The sequence below is a fragment of the Medicago sativa genome, chromosome 5, assembly GCF_051527215.1.
Source record: "Medicago sativa cultivar Bolivia chromosome 5, Bolivia_mono, whole genome shotgun sequence".
Lineage (NCBI taxonomy): Eukaryota > Viridiplantae > Streptophyta > Magnoliopsida > Fabales > Fabaceae > Medicago > Medicago sativa.
In genome coordinates this window covers 78,613,711-78,639,387 of record NC_140753.1, presented here as the reverse complement: position 1 = coordinate 78,639,387, position 25,677 = coordinate 78,613,711, and the positions used below count along the sequence as shown (strand labels likewise).

The 25,677-nt window shown below is 34.9% G+C and overlaps 5 protein-coding genes and 1 long non-coding RNA gene across 6 annotated transcripts; 1 reads left to right on the top strand and 5 right to left on the bottom strand.

Moving 5' to 3' along the window:
• Positions 1–4,217: 4,217 nt before the first annotated feature.
• Positions 4,218–5,164, bottom strand: LOC146925392 (NAC domain-containing protein 83-like). Its single transcript, XM_085710321.1, has 3 exons — positions 4,975–5,164; positions 4,518–4,780; positions 4,218–4,440 (listed from the first exon to the last, which is right to left on the bottom strand). The coding sequence occupies exons 1-3, from the start codon at positions 5,147–5,149 to the stop codon at positions 4,219–4,221; spliced, it is 660 nt and encodes a 219-aa protein (XP_085566447.1). The 5' UTR covers positions 5,150–5,164; the 3' UTR covers position 4,218.
• A 5,482-nt stretch (positions 5,165–10,646) lies between these two features.
• On the bottom strand, positions 10,647–11,687 carry LOC146925391 (NAC domain-containing protein 83-like). Its single transcript, XM_085710319.1, has 3 exons — positions 11,504–11,687; positions 11,049–11,311; positions 10,647–10,964 (listed from the first exon to the last, which is right to left on the bottom strand). The coding sequence occupies exons 1-3, from the start codon at positions 11,685–11,687 to the stop codon at positions 10,743–10,745; spliced, it is 669 nt and encodes a 222-aa protein (XP_085566445.1). The 3' UTR covers positions 10,647–10,742.
• Positions 11,688–14,801: 3,114 nt separating this feature from the next.
• LOC146925390 (uncharacterized) lies at positions 14,802–17,552 on the top strand. The gene is made up of 2 exons (XR_015010482.1): positions 14,802–15,143; positions 16,970–17,552. It is a non-coding gene; the product is annotated as an uncharacterized LOC146925390 (long non-coding RNA).
• A 524-nt stretch (positions 17,553–18,076) lies between these two features.
• Positions 18,077–18,880, bottom strand: LOC146925389 (uncharacterized). The gene has a single exon (XM_085711972.1). It carries the CDS (start codon positions 18,878–18,880, stop codon positions 18,077–18,079), a length of 804 nt encoding a protein of 267 aa, XP_085568098.1.
• A 2,245-nt stretch (positions 18,881–21,125) lies between these two features.
• On the bottom strand, positions 21,126–21,929 carry LOC146925388 (uncharacterized). Its single transcript, XM_085711971.1, has one exon. It carries the CDS (start codon positions 21,927–21,929, stop codon positions 21,126–21,128), a length of 804 nt encoding a protein of 267 aa, XP_085568097.1.
• Positions 21,930–24,174: 2,245 nt separating this feature from the next.
• Positions 24,175–24,978, bottom strand: LOC146925387 (uncharacterized). Its single transcript, XM_085711970.1, has one exon. It carries the CDS (start codon positions 24,976–24,978, stop codon positions 24,175–24,177), a length of 804 nt encoding a protein of 267 aa, XP_085568096.1.
• Between the last annotated feature and the right edge of the window lie 699 nt (positions 24,979–25,677).

Sequence of the window (25,677 nt, the reverse complement as noted above, 5' to 3'; positions counted from 1 at the left end):
CTGTGTGTGCAGAGTACGGTGTTCTTGTGAATTCATGCGCAATGCTAGACACAATCATAATCTGCTTTATGCAATTAGATTTCTCACTGGTTTGAATGAGAATTTTGCTATGGTTAAGTCTCAAATTTTGTTAATGGATCCATTACCTTCCATGAACAAAATCTTTTCCATGGTTTTGCAACATGAAAGACAAGGAAATTTTGCTTCACCTAGTGAAGATTCAGTTTTGATTAACTATGCTGATTCCAGAAAGTACAAGGGAGATTCTTCTGGAAAATCACAATCTCAAGGAACCAATTCTAAACATGGTGTACGTGTGTGTACTTTTTGTGGTAGAAAGAATCACACTGTGGAAACTTGTTGGCAGAAACATGGAGTTCCACCTCACCTTCAAAAGACTTTTGGTTCTTCATCTGCTAATCATATTGCAAAGGAGGATGTTACTAATGATGAGAAGCCTTCATCATGTGGTGATAGCAAAACTACTGCTCCAGCTATTACACATGAGCAATATGAGAAGTTAATGTCTTTACTTCAGAATTCATCTCTTAACCAAGGTTCAAAAACTGCACATGCTTCTAATCAGGTTTCTTCTTCCATGTCTCTTGGTCATTCACCAACTGACAGGCAAGGTACTAGTTTCTGTTCTTCTTTAACTTGTCACAATTTTACTCTAAGTTCTTGGATCATTGATTCAGGAGCTAGTGATCACATTTGTGGAAATCTAAAATGGTTTCATTCTTACAATGAAATCATTCCTACTAACATAAAACTACCTAATGGTCATTTAACTATGGCAAATCAATCTGGAACCATTAAATTTTCTGATGATTTTATCATTCATGATGTTCTCTATGTCCCTGAATTTCACTTTAATCTCATTTCTGTGTCCAAATTAACAAATTTTTTAAATTGTATTGTGAGTTTTAATGGTTTCCAGTGTTTTATTCAGGACAAGAAAACCAAGAAGATGATTGGTTCTGGTGATAAAAGGGAGGAGTTATACTACTTGAATCTTTCAAATAAGCTGACTTGTTCTGCAAGCAAGATTGTTCCCAACTTTGCTCCTTTACCAGATAGTGCCCTTTGGCATTTTAGACTAGGTCATCTTTCCTTTTCTAGAATGAAGTCCTTACAGTCTCAGTTTCCTTTTGTCTATGTAGATTCTAAAGCAACTTGTGATGTGTGTCACTTTGCTAAACACAGGAAATTACCATTTCCTGAAAGTTGTAATAAAGCTGAAAAGCCCTTTGAATTGATGCATTTTGACATTTGGGGTCCTATTTCAATTCCTTCTGTTCATAATCACTCTTATTTTTTAACTGTTGTTGATGATTTTAGTAGATTCACTTGGATAACCTTGATGAAATCTAAAGGTGAAACTAGACAACATGTAATAGATTTCATCACTTTAATTGAAAATCAACATGACTGTCATGTTAAAATTGTTAGAAGTGATAATGGCCCTGAATTTAATATGCCTCAGTTTTATGCCTCTAAAGGCATTCTGCATCAAACTAGCTGTGTTGAAACACCCCAACAAAATGCAAGGGTGGAAAGAAAACATCAGCACATTTTAAACATCACTAGAGCACTTCTTTTTCAGTCCCACTTACCTAAAACTTTTTGGTCATATGCTGCAGTTCATGCAGTCTTCATCATGAATAGGGTGCCTAGCCCCATTTTAAACAATCAAACACCTTATTTTCTATTACACAATCAAAATGCTGATATGCATCAATTGAAAGTTTTTGGCTCTTTAGCTTATGCATCAACTCTTCAGGCACACAGAGTCAAACTTGCTTCTAGAGCAAGAAAGTGTATTTTTCTTGGTTATAAAAGTGGCATGAAAGGAGTCATTCTTCTTGACACTCATTCCAAAGAAATTTTTGTTTCTAGAAATGTCACTCACCATGAAAGTATTTTTCCTTATAAAAATAACCCTTCAAATGTCTCATGGGAATATCATACACATCTAGCACAAGATTATGATATTGCTCCTGTTATTGAAACTCCTCCTTCTGAAACTGTGTCAGACCCTTTCAATTCAACTTCAAATTCCACCAATGAACCACCATCTTCCACTTCCATCCCTAACCCTCCTCTTCCTTCACCACCTGTTATACATAAATCTACCAGAGTCAAATCTGCCCCCAGCTATTTGAAAGATTACATCTGCAATAACTCTTCCATTTCATCATCAAAATCAGTCAACTCAGGTATTTCTTATCCCATTACTGATTTTCACTCTTTTGATCATCTTTCTTCATCACATAGAGTCTTTTCCATTTCTATTACTCAAAGTACTGAGCCTAAAACCTATAAAGAGGCATGTCAGTCTGAACATTGGTTAAAGGCTATGAATGATGAATTAAAGGCATTGACTGCTAATGGTACCTGGTCCATTGTGGATTTACCACCCAATGTGAAGCCAATTGGCAGTAAATGGGTATATAGAGTGAAACATAAGGCAGATGGCTCTATTGAAAGGTACAAAGCCAGATTGGTAGCTAAGGGTTACAATCAAGTTGAGGGCCTGGATTTTTTTGATACTTTCTCTCCTGTTGCTAAGCTCACTACAGTTAGAACCCTTCTTGCTATTGCCTCTATTCAAAACTGGCATTTACACCAATTAGATGTTAACAATGCATTTCTTCATGGTGATTTGCAAGAGGATGTATTCATGAGTATACCAGAAGGGGTTTCTAGTTTCCCTGGCAAAGTCTGCAAACTGCAGAAAAGTCTTTATGGTTTGAAACAAGCAAGCAGAAAATGGTATGAAAAATTGACTGCTTTGTTGCTTCATGAAGGTTACTCTCAGTCCACATCTGATTACTCCTTATTCACTCTTCAACATAACACTGATTTTACAGCAATTTTGATTTATGTTGATGACATCATATTGGCTGGTACTTCTCTGATTGAGTTTCAAAGAATCAAGTCCATTCTAGATGCTAAATTCAAGATTAAGGATTTGGGGATCCTTAAATATTTCTTAGGATTGGAAGTTGCTCACTCTAAAGCAGGCATCTCAGTCTCTCAAAGGAAATATTGCTTGGATTTACTTGATTCTTCTGGTCTTTTAGGTTCCAAGCCTGCATCAACACCTTTAGATACTTCTCTCAAGTTGCATCAAGACACAAGTGCACCTTTTGAAGATGTGTCTTGCTACAGGAGGCTTATTGGCAGACTGTTATACCTGAACACTACTAGACCTGACATCTCTTTAGCTACACAGCAGCTGAGCCAGTTTCTGAATTCCCCAACAAACACACATTACAAAGCTGCTTGTAGAGTATTAAGATACCTTAAGAACAATCCTGGTCTTGGTCTTTTCTTCCCTAGAAGTTCAGAGAAGCAACTACTGGGCTATGTTGATGCAGACTGGGCAGGGTGTGTGGATTCCAGAAGATCAACAACTGGATTCTGCTTCTTTTTAGGTTCTTCACTCATATCTTGGAGAGCTAAAAAGCAAGTAACCATTTCCAGATCTTCCTCTGAAGCTGAGTACAGAGCTCTTTCCACTGCTACATGTGAGCTTCAGTGGCTGCTCTACCTTTTAAAGGACTTGAAAGTCAACAGCAGCAAACAACCAGTCATGTATTGTGACAGTCAAAGTGCAATTCACATTGCATCCAATCCAGTTTTCCATGAAAGGACAAAGCATTTGGAAATAGACTGTCACCTTGTCAGAGAAAAGATTCAAAAAGGAATCCTCAGACTTCTTCCTATATCAACACATGAGCAATTGGCAGATTTTCTAACAAAGCCTTTAGCACCTCCAAAGTTCAACCAATTTATATCCAAGCTTGGAATGATAAATATTTATCATGGTCAAGCTTGTGGGAGGATGTTGAAACACAGTACAAAAAGGATAGAAGAATCATTATTGAATGATGAGCAGCAGGAACACAATACTTCTCAATTACTTGTGCCACAGGCTAACACTACACCTTAGTTACTTGCACTGCAAGTTACATGAGCTGGCGCTAGTTCAGAGTTGGTTATCAGAAATAACTAACTTCCTAGTTTATAGGGATGTTAGGGTCCAATGTAATAGGGTTGATACACAGTAGCATAGTATGTGCCTACAATAACAACCTATATAAGAGATCATTGTAACAAACTCTGATTCAATGAAAAAGTTCACATTTCTCTCTGATTTTCTTCTCTAGTTTTCTCTTTTCTCCAATGTTTTTGGTTACTCAACAGGGTGGATTAAGCATTTCCAAAAGAGGATGGGAGTGAGTTACTGCTGTCTTGATTTTCATGTTCATCCAATTCATTTGTGATTGAGGAGGAGGATGCATCAGTATTTTTCTTCTTCTCTGCGAAGAAATCATAGAAAACAACCACTTTTGAACTTGAAGCTGAGTTCTGCTTCTTCTTCACCTCACCTCTCCTCTTCAGAAATATGCGACACAAAACCCAATTTTCATTCTGCAAAACCCAATTCATTCATATTAATATTAATTACAAATTCAGAGAAACAAAGAAAGGAAGAAAGAAAGACTGACCAAGGGGTTGGAGTGAGAGGAAGTGAGGCGATATTCATGCATGATCCAATCAGTTCTTGAACCATGAGGTGGTTTGCCTCTGTAGAAAACAAGAGTTTTCTTCATACCAACAACTTCACGAGTCGTCTTCGAAGAATTCATGATTTGTTTGTCCAAACCAGTTGCCTTCAAGTAACCAGAGTTTGTAGCTCTGTTAGGTCGGTTCCCATTTGGATATTTCGCTTCTATATTACTGAAAAAGTACCTCTCTTGTTCCATATCACCTAATAGAACAACTCACACTCAAATTAATCCACATGACATTGTTCAGCAGTAGTAGTAGAAGTTATCATGTTCTGGTGTCTGAACATGTCAGTGTCCATGTTGTGTCCGATGTCTGTGTCTATGCTTCGTGTGCTTCATTAAGTTATGATTATAAATGAACAAAATAGAAAAGAAAAGAAAAGGTACAGCATACCAGGTAAATCCCAAGGATCAGACTTGCAAAGATCAACTTCAGGAATGATGGAAGCAGGTAAAGGGAAAGAGAAGACCTTAGGCTTCAAATATTGAACAACAAGTTCTTCATCTGTTGGATGAAAACGGAAACCTGCTGGCAATCTCACTTCACCATTCTTCTTCACAAAATCCATCTTGAAATTGAAATGATAAAGAAAGAAAGGAAAGGAATAGGGCATGGAGAAGAGTGAAATGAAGTGTGTCTTCTTTTATAGTAATGAGCCAAATGAGTCTGAAGATGAAGAATAAGACGACATTTGTTTGAGTTGAGTGGCGTAAACTATATTTAACTCTTCTTTTCACTTTCACGTTTTCTCTTAACTATCCTTTCTTTAACTCTTTCATTTCTAAGTTAGTACATATTAGTTGATAGCTGAAGAATTGGTTAGTTGAATTTTTAATGTATGGTAAATTTAATTGTTAAATTACATGATGAATGTAAAATACTAACATAAAAGGAATTATATTTAGAATTTTTTAATGAAGAGGACAAGCGTAGAATTTAGAAGAAATCTGAGTTATAAATTCAAACGGTAGTTGAAGTATCTTATAAATATATGTTATAAACTACTAAAAAAAATCAAAAATGTATGACCTAGCGAAAAATTTCCTCATGATTGTCTAGCAAAACGATATCATTAAGCATTGACCCGTGTATTCCGGCCAAGACGTAATGCAATCTCTTATTTCGTTTGTTATGAAATTTGGACGTGTGTAATTTTACAATGACTGTGATTTCAGATTTCGTTGGATACATTCTATGTTTGTTTCAGCTTTCACCATACCAACACGCACACATTTTTTTGATGCAACAAATAGTTGCTTCTCATTTTGACACCAACCTCATACAGGGGCGGACCTGGACTGGGCACACTGTGGCAAGTGCCACACCAGTCCAGACCGAACTATATATTTTTTTTAATTTTTTAGCTAAATATTATCTTATATAAATTAAATTTTGTCACTTAACTACATCTGTATGATGGTATCTAGTGGCAAACGTGCGCCCCTTTCAAACGTGCGCCCCTTTCATCAAGGGAACCTTGGTTCGATTCCTACAATGCACATTTTATATTTTCCTGCAATGCACATTTTATTTTTTTTTATTTTTTAACTTTTATTTTAACTAATAATACTATAAAAAATGCAAAAAGCAAGTGTTGAACCGCATCACCTATTTTTTTTATTTTTTAACTTTAATTTTAACTAATAATACTATAAAAAATGCAAAAAGCAAGTGTTGAACCGCATCACCTAAAGTAAAATCCATTCATATATACCATTAATCTATACAATTGTTTTATGAATATTGTTGTGAGAAATAATATATAACACAACCTGCACAACTCAAAAAAAAAATATATAAGACAACCTACAAAAAAAAATTGTGCCACACTGGTTTTGTGAGGCCAGGTCTGCCCCTGACCTCATATGTAGACGTGCAACTGCGCCAAAATAAAAATATTGTTATTGAATAGATCGATCTTTTTTTTTTTGACAGAAGAATAGATCGATCTTTTTTAATCATATAAATTTATAAATTATAAACCAAAGCAAACTCGATTACTATGATATATATGAAAATGAGAAGCAACCCATATTCCTAATAGTACGCCTTTATTAGAAAATAAAGACATAAATGTACCCAAAAAAAAGGGTATGGTAGAAAATAAAGTAAGTATAGAGGGAGAGAGGTGAAGTCATCTTATGTCATTGGGTACAGCTGGAAGTGACCCAAAATCCAGCAGCAGCATTATGAATTCTGCTCTTCTTTCATAAAAAATTGCTCACTCCCAACAAAATATTCGAAAATATCTCTACGTGACTTAAGTCACGCTGCGTGAGTTAACTCACATTAATTATAAATCATGTGTGAGTTAACTCGCGTAGATTGCGTGCCTTAAGTTACGTAGGGATATTTTCGAAAGCTTGATTGAGAGCGAGCAATTTTTGATGGGAGAAGAGAGCAGAATTCCAGCATTAAATGGTAAGTGACCGTTTTTGTTTGAACGTTCCCTAAAAAAAAAGTTTTTGTTTAGACGAAAATACGCGACTGTCCCTTATTTGAGCCATTTCACTTTTATAGGGAACAAATGACTTGCTTTGGTTGATAGTTGATATAGCACGTCACATAACACATTACCTTTCTTGCAAATTGCTACTCAACCCAACGCCCCCTCAAAAGAGGCAACTCTTCATTTTGTAATTTACTACTTTACATGTTTGATATACGGTCAATTTTATGATACACAAGTAAAGTAGATCTTATCTGTTGTATATATCTTTTGTAGATAAACAAAATGATGATAATTGTATAGGAGTTAGGGATCAAACTCAGTCACAACATTTAATCTAACAATTTTGGTATTTTTATCAATTGAATTAAAATTTATAGATCATGTATAAGTTCACATTTTAAATGTGGAGAAATGAGGTGTCCGGGGTTCGAACCCCGACCCCTACATATAATATGCAATATCCCTACCAACTGAGTTAAACTCTCGTGGATTGTATGAGTTTATTTTTACCAGTAGATTAATAAGTCTAGCTCTTAAATCAAATGAAATATAATATGACATATTTACTACTCAAAATGGTTAATATTAATTTTTTTTAATAAATTCTTACCATTAATGGAATGACATTAATGGTTAACATGTGCCCTAAGTGCGCAAGTTAGGATGTTAGGTTCTTAAAAAATGATTGAGGACCTTGGTATTATAACATAGAGCATTTGTAATAGGATAGAAATTGACTAAAAAAAAAAACTTTTTCCCATTGAAGGAGCAAATTTGTAACTTTTTCCTTCTTATTTTCATCTAAGATATATATATATATATATATATATATATATATATATATATATATATATGTATGATTGTGCTTACTAGGATTGTACCGTGTACCTGAATTGGCTTGTCATTTTGTAAATCTTAAAATTATTTATCAATATAAATTTCTTGCTTTTTTTGAATGTTTAATTTCTAATCTGTAAAATTATATGATTTATCTTTCTATTGTAAGTATGATCTTTAGATTTTTATTAAATGAGCTTACATTTATGATATGTAGTTTTATGTAAAAATAGCTTACATTTGGAAAAAATTTATCATCTAAAGAGCAACATATCTTTGTTTTAATTTCTTTACTTTCTAGTTGCAATATCTATACAGCTATGATTAATCTTATGCCATTGCCTTTTTGGTTCATTCACAACCATTTTGAGAAATCAAAACCCTAACAAGTTATGCCGGTTTTCAATTTCGTTTCTAAAGTGTGTATTTGTAAAGTATATTAATGATCTGTTAGGATTTTCTCAATCTGGGAAATGTTCATAAAGTCTTCTAAAATGTAGGAAAGGGGGAAGTAAAAAAAAAAAAGTGTAATTGTAGAGAGGGGGTTTTGAGGGGGAGATATCAAAACACTAACAAATTATTGTAAGAATTATATCAACAACATCGAATTATTATATGAAATTAGAACACACTTACTTGATAACTATGGTGAGCGGATTCGCCGAGATTGGAGACAAGAGTCTTCCTTTGCCTTTCACATGCTCCGAACTTAGGGTGATCGATGGGGCAAACCACTAATGAGCAGAATTGTCAGAGTGATGGCAAAGGGACCTAGCCTCTATTTATAACCGTGCAACCCTAGGCACCACCCATCATGGGCCTAGTGTTTGGGCCTACACTATGTTTCTACACAAATCAAATTAAGTGCCCAAAAGCCCAATATTTATTGATCACTTTTATTAAGGTCTAAGCATCATCAAATGGATCACAACATCAGTCCGTTTTTATTAAAACCAGAACCAACAATTGATTGTAGCCCACAAAATATTAGAAGAAATTCTAACATTCTCCCACTTGGGCAAAATCAATTGTGTATTTTAAAAATAAAATAAAAAATAAAAATTTAAAAAATAATTTTTGAAAACGACTCTCGGACTGATAACAAACTTCCTAACGTGGCCACTACATGATCCCTTGATGCAACACTTAATAAAGACTCCGTCCAACTAAGAACTGAATGATATCAAATCATGACGGTAGTTATATCCTTAATTGATACAACACCTTCCATGGTTACAAATATCACCAATTCCGTCGACTAGTCATCTGCGTAGAGTGTAGCAAGAAATGATATGTCAACGTGATCATCGACCATACTATCATTTTCATTGTCGGTCCTCAATTTCTCTCAATGCCTTAGAGCCAGAGAAATTATGTGATTTCTCTCAAATGCCTTAAAGCCAAAGAAATTATGTGATTTCTCTCAAAGAAAGCTAACAATTATGCCTATCTGGTTTGGTGTGTATGTATGCACTATGCTGTTATGATTTTCTCTCTACTCAAACTTCATATCAAGGATGAAATTATCAATAATAGAAAGATATTTGAAATTAAATTACGAGAGCAAGTGACATTTGTTTGTGGAATTTCTGCTGAAAAAACTCAAATCCATTTTTTTTTTGTCAAATTCTGGTTCTCCTGAACATTAGTTCTAGGAGGAGCTCATTAACCACTTGAGTTCAACCACTTGATTAAATATAGTTATCCAACCTCCAGTTACGTCTCACAGGATCACAAATTATAACACGACAGTGAACTTAAATATATGTTTCTCCAATACATTTTCTGTAATGTGCCCTTAATTCTGTGTGGCCGATCGAAAGTGAACTTAAATATATGTGTTTGAATCCAAAATACATTACTATTTGGTTGCTTTTACAATGATTTTGAGATATCAAAACACTAGCAAGTTCTGTTATATTAGTTTTCAAATTTATATTACATTTCCAACTCATTTCTGTAATATTACTAGCACTTTGAAATGCGGTTTCTGTCCTATGGTGTGATAAGTGGTATTCAAATGTATTTTCCCAATCATTGTGATAAGTTCTGTTAAGAACTTTGTTTACACCATTGTCTATGTTCGCAAATGTAGTGTTATTTTTTTTTTTTTTTGAGCTTTCCATCCATCTAGCCACTTTTGCTCTGTCAAAGAAAGCACCTACCTTGTTGAAATGAAAAAGAAAGTTTGCTTTTTGGTTAAAAGCACCTACCTTGTCAAAGAATCACGGTGACTCATTTTAATTGATTTTGCAGAAGTCATAAGTGTATTTTTCGATAAATCCCGATGGATCACCATGATTGTGACACACCACAATGATACCAAACATACACTTAAAAGAATCTCTTAAAAAGACGGGAAAATATAGAATTTTTCATAAGTGTATGTTCGCAAATGTAGTGTTACTTTTTTTTTGTGCTTTCCATCCATCTAGCGACTTTTGCTCTGTCAAAGAAAGCAGCTACCTTGTTGAAATGAAAAAGAATGTTTGCTTTTAGGTAAAAAGCGAACCCATGCGTTGCTTAACTTACATGGGTATGCTTGAATCACGGTGACTCATTTTAATTGATTTTGCAGAATTTATAAGTGTATTTTTCGATAAATCACGATGGATCACCTTGATTGTGACACACTACAATGATACCAAACATACACTTAAGAGAATCTCTTAAAAGGAGGGGAAAATAAAGTATTTTTATTTTGATTCTTAGATTACATTATTGAAACTGAAAAAACTAAGATACATACTCTTCAATTGAGAGCTCCGATTAGAGTACTCTTAATGCCAACCTCATTTTGGAACATTTGAGATAATTACTACTTACATAGACGTAGACAGACCTAATAATAAAAGGAAGGTGAGGGGGTGGATTAAGCATTTCCAAAAGAGGATGGGAGTGAGTTACTGCTGTCTTCATTTTCATGTTCATCCAATTCATTTGTGATTGAGGAGGAGGATGCATCAGTATTTTTCTTCTTCTCTGCGAAGAAATCATAGAAAACAACCACTTTTGAACTTGAAGCTGAGTTCTTCTTCTTCTTCACCTCACCTCTACTCTTCAGAAATATGCGACATAGAACCCAATTTTCATTCTGCAAAACCCAATTCATTCATATATTAATATTAATTACAAATTCAGAGAAAAGAAAGAAAGGAAGAAAGAAAGAAAGACTGACCAAGGGGTTGGAGTGAGAGGAAGTGAGGCGATATTCATGCATGATCCAATCAGTTCTTGAACCATGAGGTGGTTTGCCTCTGTAGAAAACAAGAGTTTTCTTCATACCAACAACTTCACGAGTCGTCTTCAAAGAATTCATGATTTCTTTGTCCAAACCAGTTGCCTTCCAGTAACCAGAGTTTGTAGCTCTGTTAGATCGGTTCCCGTTTGGATACTTGGCTTCTTTAGTACTGAAAAAGTACCTCTCTTGTTCCATATCACCTAATAGAACAACACATACTCAAATTAATCCACATGACATTGTTCAGCAGTAGTAGTAGAAGTTATCATGTTCTGGTGTCTGAACGTGTCAGTGTCCATTGTGTCCGACGTCTGTGTTTGTGCTTCGTGTGCTTCATTAAGTTATGATTATAAATGAACAAAATAGAAAAGAAAAGAAAAGGTAAAGCATACCAGGTAAATCCCAAGGATCAGACTTGCAAAGATCAACTTCAGGAATGATGGAAGCAGGTAAAGGGAAAGAGAAGACCTTAGGCTTCAAATATTGAACAACAAGTTCTTCATCTGTTGGATGAAAACGGAAACCTGCTGGCAATCTCACTTCACCATTCTTCTTCATAAAATTCATCTTCTCCATCTTAACTTATTTTTCTTTACAAATAAAGGAAAAGTGTGTCTTCTTTTATAGCAACGGTTCAATGAGTCTGAAGATGAAGAAGAAGAATAAGACGACAATTGTTTGAGTTGAGTGGCTTAAACTATACTTAACTCTTCTCTTTTCACTTTCACTTTTTCTCTTAACTATCCTTTAACTCATTTATTTCTTAATGTATGGTAAATTTAATTGTTAAATTACATGATGAATGTGAAATACTAACATAAAAGGAATTTTTCCTTAAAAAAAAAAACATAAAAGGAATTTTTAGCTTATATTTAGATTTTTTTAATGAAGAGGACAAGCGTAGAATTCAGAAGAAATCTGAGTTATAAATTCAAACGGTAGTTGAAGTATCTTATAAAAATATGTAATAAACTAGTAAAAAAAAATTGAAAATGTATGATCTAGCGAAAAATTATCTCATGATTGTCTAGCAAAACGATATCATTAAGCATTGACCCATGTATTCCGGCCAAGTCCTAATGCAATCTTTTATTTCATTTGTTATGAAATTTGGATGTGTGTAATTTTGCAATGACCGTGATTTCGGATTTCGTTAGATACATTCTATGTTTGTTTCCGCGTTTACATACCAACATGCACACATTTTTTTTATGCAACAAATAGTTGCTTCTCATTTTCACGGCAATCTCATCTGTAGACTTTCAACTACAACAAAATAAAAATATTGTTATTGAATAGATCGATTTTTTTAATCATATAAATTTACAAATTATAAGTCATCAATTATAAACTTTAAAATTGGAATTACCATAGAGACCGTAACTGTGTTAATTTATTTATACGAGTTTCATTTCATTTTATTTGTTATCCTTAGTAAACTCACTAAAATTCTTAAACATTTTTTTGAAAGAAAAAAGTCTTAAAACATATCAGTTGTATATTTCTACTACTACTTTTGTTGTTACTAACTTATTAATTATACCTATTACTTACTTAAAACTTTATTATTAAGGGATTAATTAGTTCAATTGATTTTTTTTTGGGTGGTGGTTGGGTTCGAACCCCGAATACTGAACCTTGTATATATTATACATTGTCCATACCAACTGAGTTAAACTTACGAAAATAGTTCAATTGATTTAGTTAATTGATAAAGAGTTTTAACTTTAAACTCAGCCAAAATAGAAAAATTAATCTAACATATCATTATAAAAACTTAAAAACATTATTACTATAATTTTTTTAAGCAAACTTGATTACTATGATATATATGAAAATGAGAAGCACACCCATATTCCTAATAGTACGCCTTTATTAGAAAATAAAGACAGAAATGTACCCAAAAAAAGGGTATGGTAGAAAGTAAAGTAAGGATAGAGGGAGATTGGTGAAGTCATCTTATGTAAGTGACAGTTTCTGTTTGAAATAAAATACGCAACTGAACCTTATTTGAGCCATTTCACTTTTATAGGGAACAAATGACTTGCTTTGGTTGATAGTTGATATAGCACGTCACATAACACATTACCTTTCTTGCAAATTGCTACTCAACCCAACGCCTCCTCAAAAGAGGCAACTCTTCGTTTTGTAATTTACTACTTTACGTGTTCGATATATGATCAATTTTATGATACACAAGTAAAGTAGATCTTATCTGTTGTATATTTCTTTATAGATAAACAAAATGATGATAATTGTAAAGGAGTTATGGATCAAACTCAGTCACACAATCCTTATTTGAGCCATTTCACTTTTATAGGGATCAAATGACTTGCTTTGGTTGATAGTTATAGCACGTCACATAACACATTACCTTTCTTGCAAATTTCTACTCAACCCAACGCCTCCTCAAAAGAGGCAACTCTTCATTTTGTAATTTACTACTTTACGTGTTCGATATATGATCAATTTTATGATACACAAGTAAAGTAGATCTTATCTGTTGTATATTTCTTTTATAGATAAACAAAATGTTGATAATTGTAAAGGAGTTATGGATCGAACTCAGTCACACAATCCTTATTTGAGCCATTTCACTTTTATAGGGATCAAATGACTTGCTTTGGTTGATAGTTATAGCACGTCACATAACACATTACCTTTCTTGCAAATTTCTACTCAACCCAACGCCTCCTCAAAAGAGGCAACTCTTCATTTTGTAATTTACTGCTTTACCTGTTCGATATATGATCAATTTATGATACACAAGTAAAGTAAGTAGATCTTATCTGTTGTATATTTCTTTTGTAGATAAACAAAATGATGATAATTGTAGAGGAGTTAGGGATCGAACTCAGTCACAACATTTAATATAACAATTTTGATATTTTTATCAATTGAATGGGGTTTCCGGGGTTCAAACTACGACCCCTGCATATAATATGCAATATCCCTCATTAAATGATATTGATTAATAAGTTTATTTTTACCAATTGATTAATAAGTCTAGCTCTTAAATCAAATGAAATATAATGACATATTTACTACTCAAAATGGTTAATATTAATTTTTTTAATAAATTCTTACCATTAATGGAATGACATTAATCCTTAACATGTGCCCTAAGGGCACAAGTTAGCATAACCCTTATTTAAAATATATTTTAAGGAGAATATCAATGATTTTCGAAAGAAAAATGCTAATGTGCACGACAAAAAAAAAAGTCGTGCAAATTGCACGAGTCCGTAAAAGAGTGAGCTTGCAATTCAATTACTGTGTTTTTTAATTCTCATTTGCCCAACAATATTTATGAGTATCTTTCCACCTCTCTAGTGCCTTCCATTGACGGTCACCAACCTCTATATCGTGGCTTTTGCTTGGGTTTTATATTCACTTCATCTTCTTTTCCTTTTCATTAATTTTGCATGGAATATGACCAACGAAACATAGTAATTATGAGTGTACATTATTCTCACAATTAATAACTGGTAACTAAGCACTGCTTTAACATGTTATACGGTTATGACTTTTACAGTGTTTTTTTTTTACCAAGCAAATTGTAAGTTGTTTAACATGTCATGCTTCTTCGTGCATTAGGAGTGTCGTGCTATATAGCACCACTCTTTTCGAAAAGTTTGTCCACTTTTTTGAGTTAATGTAAGTCCCTCATTTTTCTCATCTTGAAATAGTCATATCATGTGTGTACCTCTTTTACGATAGAAAATTAACATTTACATCAATACCACAAAACTCATAATTACCATAATTAAGCCAAGACACCTCAGGGAAACTGAATGCAATTAGATCCAGGAGACCACTATAAACTAAAACAACAAGAAAAGAAAACTGAATTGTGAAAACAGCCTCCCAAAGGAATAAGAGCAGCAGCTTGCCACACTGTCGCAACCTGTTGACGCCTCTTTCGTCCGCTGGTGGAAGAAAAGAAAACGAAAGGAAAAAGAGAAAGGGAGGTAGCCAAGAAGATGGTCAGTTGATTGGAGCAGATTTCTGATTTTAAATAGTGCATGACATGTTAGTAATCAAACTTTCCTTTTTCAATTGCTTTTATGATACATTTCATTGGAGAAGTTGGAATTTGAGATGAGTTTTAAATTGTTTTTCAAGAGTATCAAATGTCATTGAATTTTTATGAAAACATAACAAAATTGTTAAGGAATTGTTAAGGAAATCGAATAAATAACCTCAAAATCTAGTATTTAGATTCAGAATTGTTAAGGAAATGTTCCAATCATTGGTTAAAATTGAAGTTGTGATGAAATTTGAAACCGATAAGGAAGTAACCTTGAAAACATGAAATTTAGGATGTAACTATAACGCCATCATAACAATTGAAACCATGATGTCTTTAGAGAATATAAAACATGAAAACATTATAAATCTGCTAATGAAATTGTTAGCTCCATCACTGTCGCGATGATAGTTTTGAGGGACGTCATAGCCTGCATGACTACCGCTGTTATTGTACCCCTGCATATATGTAGGGTATCTAAATGGCAGGGGTACAATAAATATCATGGTAATGCACCATACTATGACGTCCGTTAAAACTATCATTGCGCCGATAATGGAAGTAACAACTTCATTTGTGGCTTTATAATGTGTTCATATTTTATATTCTAGACATCTTCATGAAAATTCTTACATTAATCTTACAACCTCAATTTTATGCTTTCAACTCAACTTCGATTTTAACATTCGCTAACTTGGTAACATTTTTTACCATTTTCTGCAAGACCAATCTCATCTTACAACTACATTTGTCGTCTATGACTCCGTTTAATTGGGTCATAAAAATATTTTGTTTCTAATTGGTGGAGGTTTTTCTATATTGTGCTTCGGGGCTCACTAGCTAGGGTGGAAGGCCTCTCTTTCATTCAGCCGTAAACATATTGACATTTGTTGTGAAAGTGACTCAAAATTGGAGTTTGGAGGCCAAAATCATGTTTGCTGGAACTGGGAAAATCGGTGGCCGATTTTGGAAATCGGGGCCCGATTTTGGACTCATGTTGGAAGCTGTTGCTGCTGTAAAAATCGGCGGCCGATTTTGGAAAATCGGGGCCCGATTTTGCGTGCTGTTATTTTTCAGAAACGTATTTTTTGGGCCAGATTTGGTACAATTTTATGGGAGTTACTTTTACTATAAATATAGGCATTGTATCAGTGTAAACCTGGAGATAGAGGGGGCTGAAACAAGGGTTTAGAAAGGCAACAAAAAATCTAGGGTTTGTATAGAGTTTGTCTCTTTGGAACAAACACTAGGGTTTGAGGGTTGATTCACCTTGGGAAACACTATTAGGATTGAGTCTCTTGGTTACGGGAAGAGGCTGGGATTTGGGTAGAATTAGGCGGGAGACTGGTTCTTGTAACTCAATACCTCTTTGTAACGTTACTCATCATATAGTGGAACGGAGGGCAGCTCTCTCCCCTAGACTAGGTCAATTTGGACCGAACTGGGTCAACAAATTCTTTGTGTTCTCTCTTCCTTTTCTCTCGCTGTTGTTTTCTACTTTTGGCTTGTGATTATAATTGTTCCATACAATTTGATTTTGGTTGCTTAATTATCCCTTGCTCCACACATCAAGTTGTTATTGGTGTGAGTTTTTCATCGAATTCGCAACAACATCAAAATAATTATATAAATAGTTTTCATTCAGCCGTAATTATTTTGGAAGTTGTTTTAATATGTATAGGGAAATGGATTGAATATTTTGGTGAAGGTCAGATAAAACATGCTTCTAAATGATACATCTTATCTTCCAAAGAAGTTTTTGATAGTCCAATATCCTTTGTTCAATTCTGCCAATTCTTTGGAATACATTTTCTTTCTCTATTTGGAGGCTCACCCTTTGTTTCTTCTCTTTCGATCATTTGGTCATTTTTGTTTGTTGTGTCTAACTTAATATAATCACATGTGGTTGTTGCCAAATCCCGATATTTAGCCTTAGAAGATTAGTGTCCTTTGTTGTTTTGATGCCAGCCAGCTGGAAAACCATTGAAGAATGAAGATAGAAGCAGTATTTGATCACAACGACAAGTAAGCAATCAGTTTTTGGGCTCTCATGATGGAGCTAGGAGTAGGTAGACCTGGTTTTGTTTTGATCCCGCAATCAGTTGTGCGGTCCATTCGACAGTCATGAATGGTTGCATTTTCTCCGGAATAGGCGACTTATGAGCAATTGGTGGATTTGATCAAATTTTTGCTATGGAAGTGATTCCTTGATAAGATTTTTGGTCATTCTTGTACTTTTACCTAAATATGTTTCTATACCTATTAAAAATGAAAAATTTGGGATTTTAGCAAAATGACCCTATATATGTTTCTATACCTATTAAAAATGAAAAATTTGGGATTTTAGCAAAATGACCCTATATACATCTATTATTGCTCATGATACGTTTTTATGACAGTTTTCTTGGATAGTAGATGAACAATTATCTTGTCTCTGCTTCCTTAAAAAAAAAAAAATATTATCTTGTCTCTGCTTGAAACAATGTTCCTAAGACGTAAGAAACAATGATGCATGTTCGTTTATTATTCAACATGACACATCAGTAAAACTAAGTTCTGAATTTAATGGTGTAGATGTACGGATTTCAAAAAAAATATGGTAAGGAGTTGACTCGTTTAAATCGTTTCTTATATATATAAATTAATTTGTATACTCTATTAGTGTACAATTATTTTACACATACATCTAATGATGTGTGTTGCCACAACAATTAATGAATTTATAAACCATAGTTTTAAAACTCGGACCGGTCATTGACTCGGTGAGGTTACTGGGTCATTGAGTCATTGGTTGAACCATTGGGTCACTGGTTGAACCGCATGATGTCAGCGGATTAAACCGGATGACTCGATCATTAAAAAAAATTATATATATATATATATATTAAACTAGATCAAATTGAGTGACTTTTTTTTTTTTTTGAGAGAAAATAGCTTATAGCTTTTCATTAAAAATCAAAGTCGAGATACAAAGAGGTACATCATCAAAAACATGGGGACTAGCTAGGGAAATGGCCTCTCGAGCAAGAGTATGAGCGACCACATTCGCTTGTCTCCGACTAAACTCCACCTTAGAGTTTTCAAAACAATCATTGCAATTCTTCCTACATTCATCCATTATAGCTCCAAACTCGGATATATCTTTCCCGCCCTTATTGAAATAATCCAGAACTTTATTGGCATCCAACTCAAAATCTACATTCGAAAGTTGTAATTCTCGCACCCATTGAATAGCATCGTAAAGACCCAATGCTTCGCCTACATCCGAAGAGCAAACGGGAATTGACCACAATGTTTTAGCTTTGATAAAATTCCCGTATTCATCTCTAATACACAGCCCAAAACCAGCACAGTTCAATGCTTCCGAAAATGACGCATCGACATTGCATTTTAACCTTCCTTGGTGCAGTTTCAACCATTTGCACTGAACTGGCAGCGCTGCTGTTGCTGCAGAATCTGTCATGACAGCAGCTACAGAATCTGTCATGACAGCAGTAGTATGTGGCACAGCTGCAGCTCCACTTATTTGCTTCTTACAATTTGCGAAATTCCAGTTCTGCAACAATTGCTTCGCGCGCTCAACAATAACTTGCCCAGTGTCCGTAACATTCTCCCAAACACGCAAATTACGGCTTTTCCAAACACTCCACAATAATGTTGCAAACTGTTCTGCTTGGCCTTGTGGCAGCTCTTGTAATAGACTGAAAATAATTTCAGCCGTGGTTTTGCTTTTCTGCATTACTGAAATCACTTTGCTCAATAACAAACTCTGCTGCCACACAATTCTCGCCCTCGGGCAGTCAAAAAACACATGACTCGTGTCTTCATAACTTTCGTCACACATAGCACATAACGAAGTACAGTTCACCCCTTTGTCTAGCAATCTAGCTCGCGTCGGCAGGCAGCCCCGACAAATTCTACATAATAAATTCTTCACTTTCGGCGGGACTTTAAGCTTCCAAATACTACCCCAATTTCATGTCTGTTATAAGTGTGAATTGTCTGCTATATTTTCCATACACAAGCGATACACACTTTTAACCGAATATTGTCCATTCTTCTCTAATCTCCAAACTAAATGGTCTTCCACCACCTGCCTAAAAATAGGAACTCTAAGGATATCATGCACCACATTTTGATCAAAATAATCACTAATCAAAGGATAGTTCCAAGTACTGTTATTATGATCAATCAGAGAATTAACTCTTGAGTGTTGAATGGCATCACTCGATTGTCCAACACATGAGATACATCCCCCATGACTTAACCACGGCGCCTCAAAAATTGGGATGTTTATACCATTTCCAATTTTCCATCTAGCTCCTGAACGGACAATCCTCCTCGCACTGAAAATACTTCGCCAGACGAAGCTAGGATTATGGCCTAATTTCGCATCAATGTACTCATTACGAGGGAAATATCGAGCCTTAAAAAGTTTTGTAACCAAACACTCAGGTTGAGTTTGAAATTTCCATCCCTGCTTGCCTAACATCGCCAAATTAAAAGTTGTTAAGTCTCTAAAACCCATCCCTCCTTTTGTCTTATGAAACGTGAGCTTATCCCAAGAAAGCCAGTGAATGCCTCTGCTACTACTACTACCTCCATTTCCCCACCAGAAGCCATTGATCATTTTCTCAATAGAATCAATAAGGTTAGAAGGCAATAAGAAAATACTCATGACATAAGATGGAATGGCGTGCAGCACAGATTTAATCATCACCTCCCTACCAACTTTCGACAAACATTTGCTATAAAAAATTGAGTGACTTGGTAGGTAAAAAATTTATAAAAACAAAAACTCATGACATCTATACAAATATAATTTTTTTATTTGTGATATAAAGTAGTCGAATAAATACGTGCTCTGATCTGTAACACTGGGTTGGGTTAAACGTTGAATGTCCCTGAATTATGAAGTTTAAGCACTTTGATGTTTTATGCTATTTTTCTCAAATAATTTTGAAGACAAGATATTTTATAATATTGAAATTTTTATGAAGGATCTTCCGCTGTTGTATCTGATTCTTTATCATTTTATTACGTAGTAAGATTAATGAATGTGTGTGACACCCTTTTTCGTTAAAACCATGATTATTATTATGTAAAATTATCGTCGGGAATTAGGGTGTTACAACAATCAGTTGTGCGGTCCATTCGACAGTCATGAATGGTTGCATTTTCTCCGGAATAGGCGACTTATGAGCAATTGGTGGATTTGATCAAGTTTTTGCTATGGAAGTGATTCCTTGATAAGATTTTTGGTCATTCTTGTACTTTTACCTAAATATGTTTCTATACCTATTAAAAATGAAAAATTTGGGATTTTAGCAAAATGACCCTATATATGTTTCTATACCTATTAAAAATGAAAAATTTGGGATTTTAGCAAAATGACCCTATATACATCTATTATTGCTCATGATACGTTTTTATGACAGTTTTCTTGGATAGTAGATGAACAATTATCTTGTCTCTGCTTCCTTAAAAAAAAAATATATTATCTTGTCTCTGCTTGAAACAATGTTCCTAAGACGTAAGAAACAATGATGCATGTTCGTTTATTATTCAACATGACACATCAGTAAAACTAAGTTCTGAATTTAATGGTGTAGATGTACGGATTTCAAAAAAAATATGGTAAGTAGTTGACTCGTTTAAATCGTTTCTTATATATATAAATTAATTTGTATACTCTATTAGTGTACAATTATTTTACACATACATCTAATGATGTGTGTTGCCACAACAATTAATGAATTTATAAACCATAGTTTTAAAACTCGGACCGGTCATTGACTCGGTGAGGTTACTGGGTCATTGAGTCATTGGTTGAACCATTGGGTCACTGGTTGAACCGCATGATGTCAGCGGATTAAACCGGATGACTCGATCATTAAAAAAAATTATATATATATTAAACTAGATCAAATTGAGTGACTTTTTTTTTTGAGAGAAAATAGCTTATAGCTTTTCATTAAAATAGCTTATAGCTTTTCATTAAAAATCAAAGTCGAGATACAAAGAGGTACATCATCAAAAACATGGGGACTAGCTAGGGAAATGGCCTCTCGAGCAAGAGTATGAGCGACCACATTCGCTTGTCTCCGACTAAACTCCACCTTAGAGTTTTCAAAACAATCATTGCAATTCTTCCTACATTCATCCATTATAGCTCCAAACTCGGATATATCTTTCCCGCCCTTATTGAAATAATCCAGAACTTTATTGGCATCCAACTCAAAATCTACATTCGAAAGTTGTAATTCTCGCACCCATTGAATAGCATCGTAAAGACCCAATGCTTCGCCTACATCCGAAGAGCAAACGGGAATTGACCACAATGTTTTAGCTTTGATAAAATTCCCGTATTCATCTCTAATACACAGCCCAAAACCAGCACAGTTCAATGCTTCCGAAAATGACGCATCGACATTGCATTTTAACCTTCCTTGGTGCAGTTTCAAAAATTTGCACTGAACTGGCAGCGCTGCTGTTGCTGCAGAATCTGTCATGACAGCAGCTACAGAATCTGTCATGACAGCAGTAGTATGTGGCACAGCTGCAGCTCCACTTATTTGCTTCTTACAATTTGCGAAATTCCAGTTCTGCAACAATTGCTTCGCGCGCTCAACAATAACTTGCCCAGTGTCCGTAACATTCTCCCAAACACGCAAATTACGGCTTTTCCAAACACTCCACAATAATGTTGCAAACTGTTCTGCTTGGCCTTGTGGCAGCTCTTGTAATAGACTGAAAATAATTTCAGCCGTGGTTTTGCTTTTCTGCATTACTGAAATCACTTTGCTCAATAACAAACTCTGCTGCCACACAATTCTCGCCCTCGGGCAGTCAAAAAACACATGACTCGTGTCTTCATAACTTTCGTCACACATAGCACATAACGAAGTACAGTTCACCCCTTTGTCTAGCAATCTAGCTCGCGTCGGCAGGCAGCCCCGACAAATTCTACATAATAAATTCTTCACTTTCGGCGGGACTTTAAGCTTCCAAATACTACCCCAATTTCATGTCTGTTATAAGTGTGAATTGTCTGCTATATTTTCCATACACAAGCGATACACACTTTTAACCGAATATTGTCCATTCTTCTCTAATCTCCAAACTAAATGGTCTTCCACCACCTGCCTAAAAATAGGAACTCTAAGGATATCATGCACCACATTTTGATCAAAATAATCACTAATCAAAGGATAGTTCCAAGTACTGTTATTATGATCAATCAGAGAATTAACTCTTGAGTGTTGAATGGCATCACTCGATTGTCCAACACATGAGATACATCCCCCATGACTTAACCACGGCGCCTCAAAAATTGGGATGTTTATACCATTTCCAATTTTCCATCTAGCTCCTGAACGGACAATCCTCCTCGCACTGAAAATACTTCGCCAGACGAAGCTAGGATTATGGCCTAATTTCGCATCAATGTACTCATTACGAGGGAAATATCGAGCCTTAAAAAGTTTTGTAACCAAACACTCAGGTTGAGTTTGAAATTTCCATCCCTGCTTGCCTAACATCGCCAAATTAAAAGTTGTTAAGTCTCTAAAACCCATCCCTCCTTTTGTCTTATGAAACGTGAGCTTATCCCAAGAAAGCCAGTGAATGCCTCTGCTACTACTACTACCTCCATTTCCCCACCAGAAGCCATTGATCATTTTCTCAATAGAATCAATAAGGTTAGAAGGCAATAAGAAAATACTCATGACATAAGATGGAATGGCGTGCAGCACAGATTTAATCATCACCTCCCTACCAACTTTCGACAAACATTTGCTATAAAAAATTGAGTGACTTGGTAGGTAAAAAATTTATAAAAACAAAAACTCATGACATCTATACAAATATAATTTTTTTATTTGTGATATAAAGTAGTCGAATAAATACGTGCTCTGATCTGTAACACTGGGTTGGGTTAAACGTTGAATGTCCCTGAATTATGAAGTTTAAGCACTTTGATGTTTTATGCTATTTTTCTCAAATAATTTTGAAGACAAGATATTTTATAATATTGAAATTTTTATGAAGGATCTTCCGCTGTTGTATCTGATTCTTTATCATTTTATTACGTAGTAAGATTAATGAATGTGTGTGACACCCTTTTTCGTTAAAACCATGATTATTATTATGTAAAATTATCGTCGGGAATTAGGGTGTTACAACAATCAGTTGTGCGGTCCATTCGACAGTCATGAATGGTTGCATTTTCTCCGGAATAGGCGACTTATGAGCAATTGGTGGATTTGATCAAGTTTTTGCTATGGAAGTGATTCCTTGATAAGATTTTTGGTCATTCTTGTACTTTTACCTAAATATGTTTCTATACCTATTAAAAATGAAAAATTTGGGATTTTAGCAAAATGACCCTATATATGTTTCTATACCTATTAAAAATGAAAAATTTGGGATTTTAGCAAAATGACCCTATATACATCTATTATTGCTCATGATACGTTTTTATGACAGTTTTCTTGGATAGTAGATGAACAATTATCTTGTCTCTGCTTCCTTAAAAAAAAAATATATTATCTTGTCTCTGCTTGAAACAATGTTCCTAAGACGTAAGAAACAATGATGCATGTTCGTTTATTATTCAACATGACACATCAGTAAAACTAAGTTCTGAATTTAATGGTGTAGATGTACGGATTTCAAAAAAAATATGGTAAGTAGTTGACTCGTTTAAATCGTTTCTTATATATATAAATTAATTTGTATACTCTATTAGTGTACAATTATTTTACACATACATCTAATGATGTGTGTTGCCACAACAATTAATGAATTTATAAACCATAGTTTTAAAACTCGGACCGGTCATTGACTCGGTGAGGTTACTGGGTCATTGAGTCATTGGTTGAACCATTGGGTCACTGGTTGAACCGCATGATGTCAGCGGATTAAACCGGATGACTCGATCATTAAAAAAAATTATATATATATTAAACTAGATCAAATTGAGTGACTTTTTTTTTTGAGAGAAAATAGCTTATAGCTTTTCATTAAAATAGCTTATAGCTTTTCATTAAAAATCAAAGTCGAGATACAAAGAGGTACATCATCAAAAACATGGGGACTAGCTAGGGAAATGGCCTCTCGAGCAAGAGTATGAGCGACCACATTCGCTTGTCTCCGACTAAACTCCACCATAGAGTTTTCAAAACAATCATTGCAATTCTTCCTACATTCATCCATTATAGCTCCAAACTCGGATATTTCTTTCCCGCCCTTATTGAAATAATCCACAACTTTATTGGCATCCAACTCAAAATCTACATTCGAAAGTTGTAATTCTCGCACCCATTGAATAGCATCGTAAAGACCCAATGCTTCGCCTACATCCGAAGAGCAAACGGGAATTGACCACAATGTTTTAGCTTTGATAAAATTCCCGTATTCATCTCTAATACACAGCCCAAAACCAGCACAGTTCAATGCTTCCGAAAATGACGCATCGACATTGCATTTTAACCTTCCTTGGTGCAGTTTCAACCATTTGCACTGAACTGGCAGCGCTGCTGTTGCTGCAGAATCTGTCATGACAGCAGCTACAGAATCTGTCATGACAGCAGTAGTATGTGGCACAGCTGCAGCTCCACTTATTTGCTTCTTACAATTTACGAAATTCCAGTTCTGCAACAATTGCTTCGCGCGCTCAACAATAACTTGCCCAGTGTCCGTAACTTTCTCCCAAACACGCAAATTACGGCTTTTCCAAACACTCCACAATAATGTTGCAAACTGTTCTGCTTGGCCTTGTGGCAGCTCTTGTAATAGACTGAAAATAATTTCAGCCGTGGTTTTGCTTTTCTGCATTACTGAAATCACTTTGCTCAATAACAAACTCTGCTGCCACACAATTCTCGCCCTCGGGCAGTCAAAAAACACATGACTCGTGTCTTCATAACTTTCGTCACACATAGCACATAACGAAGTACAGTTCACCCCTTTGTCTAGCAATCTAGCTCGCGTCGGCAGGCAGCCCCGACAAATTCTACATAATAAATTCTTCACTTTCGGCGGGACTTTAAGCTTCCAAATACTACCCCAATTTCATGTCTGTTATAAGTGTGAATTGTCTGCTATATTTTCCATACACAAGCGATACACACTTTTAACCGAATATTGTCCATTCTTCTCTAATCTCCAAACTAAATGGTCTTCCACCACCTGCCTAAAAATAGGAACTCTAAGGATATCATGCACCACATTTTGATCAAAATAATCACTAATCAAAGGATAGTTCCAAGTACTGTTATTATGATCAATCAGAGAATTAACTCTTGAGTGTTGAATGGCATCACTCGATTGTCCAACACCTGAGATACATCCCCCATGACTTAACCACGGCGCCTCAAAAATTGGGATGTTTATACCATTTCCAATTTTCCATCTAGCTCCTGAACGGACAATCCTCCTCGCACTGAAAATACTTCGCCAGACGAAGCTAGGATTATGGCCTAATCTCGCATCAATGTACTCATTACGAGGGAAATATCGAGCCTTAAAAAGTTT